The sequence below is a fragment of the Orycteropus afer genome, unplaced genomic scaffold, assembly GCF_000298275.1.
Source record: "Orycteropus afer afer isolate SDZICR_OR568_19922 unplaced genomic scaffold, OryAfe1.0 scaffold00540, whole genome shotgun sequence".
NCBI lineage: Eukaryota > Metazoa > Chordata > Mammalia > Tubulidentata > Orycteropodidae > Orycteropus > Orycteropus afer.
In genome coordinates, this window is record NW_006922127.1 from 332,066 (window position 1) to 334,216 (window position 2,151).

Genomic DNA, 2,151 nt, shown 5'->3' on the forward strand with positions numbered 1-2,151 from the left:
CTTCACAGAAGCAAGGCCCAAACCACACCCACTGCTATCAAGTGGATTCTGACTCACGGCACCCCTAGAGGACAGAGGAGAACTGCCCCAGAAGGTTTCCAAAGCTATAAATCTTACGGAAGCCTCTTTTTCCCACAGAGCAGCTGGTGGATTCGAACCAAGGACCTTTTGGTTAGCAGCCGAATTCTTTGACCACTACACCGCCCGATCTCTCCTTCGGATTAGCACAGAAATTTTGATATCCTGTGTTTCTCTGTATGTCTGCATGCCCCAACTTAGCCAGGCCTTGCCCTTACAGACACAGAGGAAACAAGGTATTTTATGAAATAGAAATTCACCCTGAAGTTGTTTGATAACTAACTGGTCAAATGCTGTCGAGTTGATTCTGGCTGTGACGACCCCGTGGTGTTATAATGCACAGCTGAGCTCCACAGGGCTTCCACGGGAGTGACCTTTTGGGAGCAGACGACCAGCTCTTTCTTCCAAAGCACCTCTGGGTGGCCTCACACCACCAGTCTTTTGGCGAGTAGCCCGAGACCCCAAGCTTCTGTGTCGTAGGATCCCACTTCATGTACATCAGTGATCTTGGTTCTCTTCACAGGTTAGAAGCCCCTGGGCCCCACTCTGGAGATTCAGAGGCCCTAACAACTTCTGGGAGAAGCCCTAGTGGCACGTGGCTGCTACAAAAAGGTTGGCAGTTCAAATCCACACAGCAGCTCCTAAGGAGAGAGACCAGGCGATCTGTTTCCTTACGGATCGTTGTTGTGTGCCAACGAGTTGATTCTAAATCACAGTGACCCTGTGTATAACACGGTGAAACACGGCCTGGTCCTGGCCAGCCTCACGAGTGTTCTCATCTTTGAGCCCAATGGCACGGCCTTGGTGCCCACCCGTCTCATTGAGGGTCTCCCTCTTTTTCGCCAACCCTCTACTTTACAAGCGTGATCTCCTTCTCCAGGGACTGGCCCCCTCTGATAACATGTGCAAAGCACGTGAAGAGAAGTTTCACCATTCTCCCTTCTGAGAAGCATTCTGGCTGGACTTCTTCCCAGACAGATCCATTCATTCTTCTGGCAGTCCATGGGATTTTCACTATCATTGGCCACCACCATAATTCAAAGGCATCAATTCTTCTTCGGTCTTCCTTTTTCCTTGTCCAGCTTTCATATGCATATGAGGCTACTAAAAACATCATGGCTTAGGTCAGGCGCACCTTAGTCTTCAAAGGGACATCCTTGCTCTTGAACATTTCAAAGAGGCCCATTGCAGCAGATTTGCCTAATGCAATATGACATCTGATTTCTTGACTGCTAATCCCATGGGTGTTGACTGTGGATCCCAACAACATGAAATCCTTGACAGCGTCAGTATTTTCTCTGTTTATCATGATGCTGCTTATTGGATGACGACCCTGAAAACCCTACGGGGCAGTTTTAAACTATCACACGGGATTGCTATGAGTCAGAATTAACTCGCCAGCACCCAACAACAACAGACTTGCCCAATATGCAGCAGGGCTGAGAACCACTAACGTGGACTGTTCTGATGTCTAAGAAGACAGCTGCACCTCTTCTGTTAAGACCAAGGATTATTACTTCCAGGAGCCCTCCCTGGTGGTGCAGTGGTGAAGCATTTGGCTGCTGACTGAAAGGTTGGTGGATCAAACCTACTAGCCACTCCTTGAGAGAAAAGAGCTGGCAATCTGCTTCCTGAAAGATGACAGCCAAGAAAACCCAACGGGGCAGTTCTACTCTGTCACATGGGGTCAACGTAAGTTGGAATCCACGCAATGTGCCGTGTATCACAACAGTGGAACGGGTGGTCTCCTGGCCAGCGCAGCAGCTTGGGCTGTCTCAGCATAGCTCTCCATGACACCTCAGGCACTGGCTTTCTTCTCTTTGGATTTTTGTTCCACCATTTCATTGTTTCTAGTCCCATTAAACCCAAAGATGGGAACTGAGAGTGTATTTTCAGGATAATTATCTCAGTGCTTGTTTTCATAAACAATACCTTGTTCTTTCCTTCGATTACTGCCATGCGCTGAGTGATGCTTTCAATCCTGTTTCCCACGTTGCTGTCAGGAGTCAGCATAAAGGACTCTTCATTAGTGGAACAAAAGTGAGACCTAATTAAAAAAAAAAAAAAAAAAAA

At 47.8% G+C, this 2,151-nt stretch overlaps 1 protein-coding gene across 1 annotated transcript in view; it reads right to left on the reverse strand.

The window, feature by feature from the left end:
* Window positions 1-2,151, reverse strand: part of FLT1 (fms related receptor tyrosine kinase 1) — a 201,508-nt gene that overhangs the window by 129,282 nt on the left and 70,075 nt on the right. Inside the window, exon 10 of the mRNA XM_007955784.1 lies at window positions 2,011-2,125. Coding sequence (XP_007953975.1) covers window positions 2,011-2,125 — 115 coding nt within the window. The remainder of the gene's footprint in view (window positions 1-2,010; window positions 2,126-2,151) is intronic.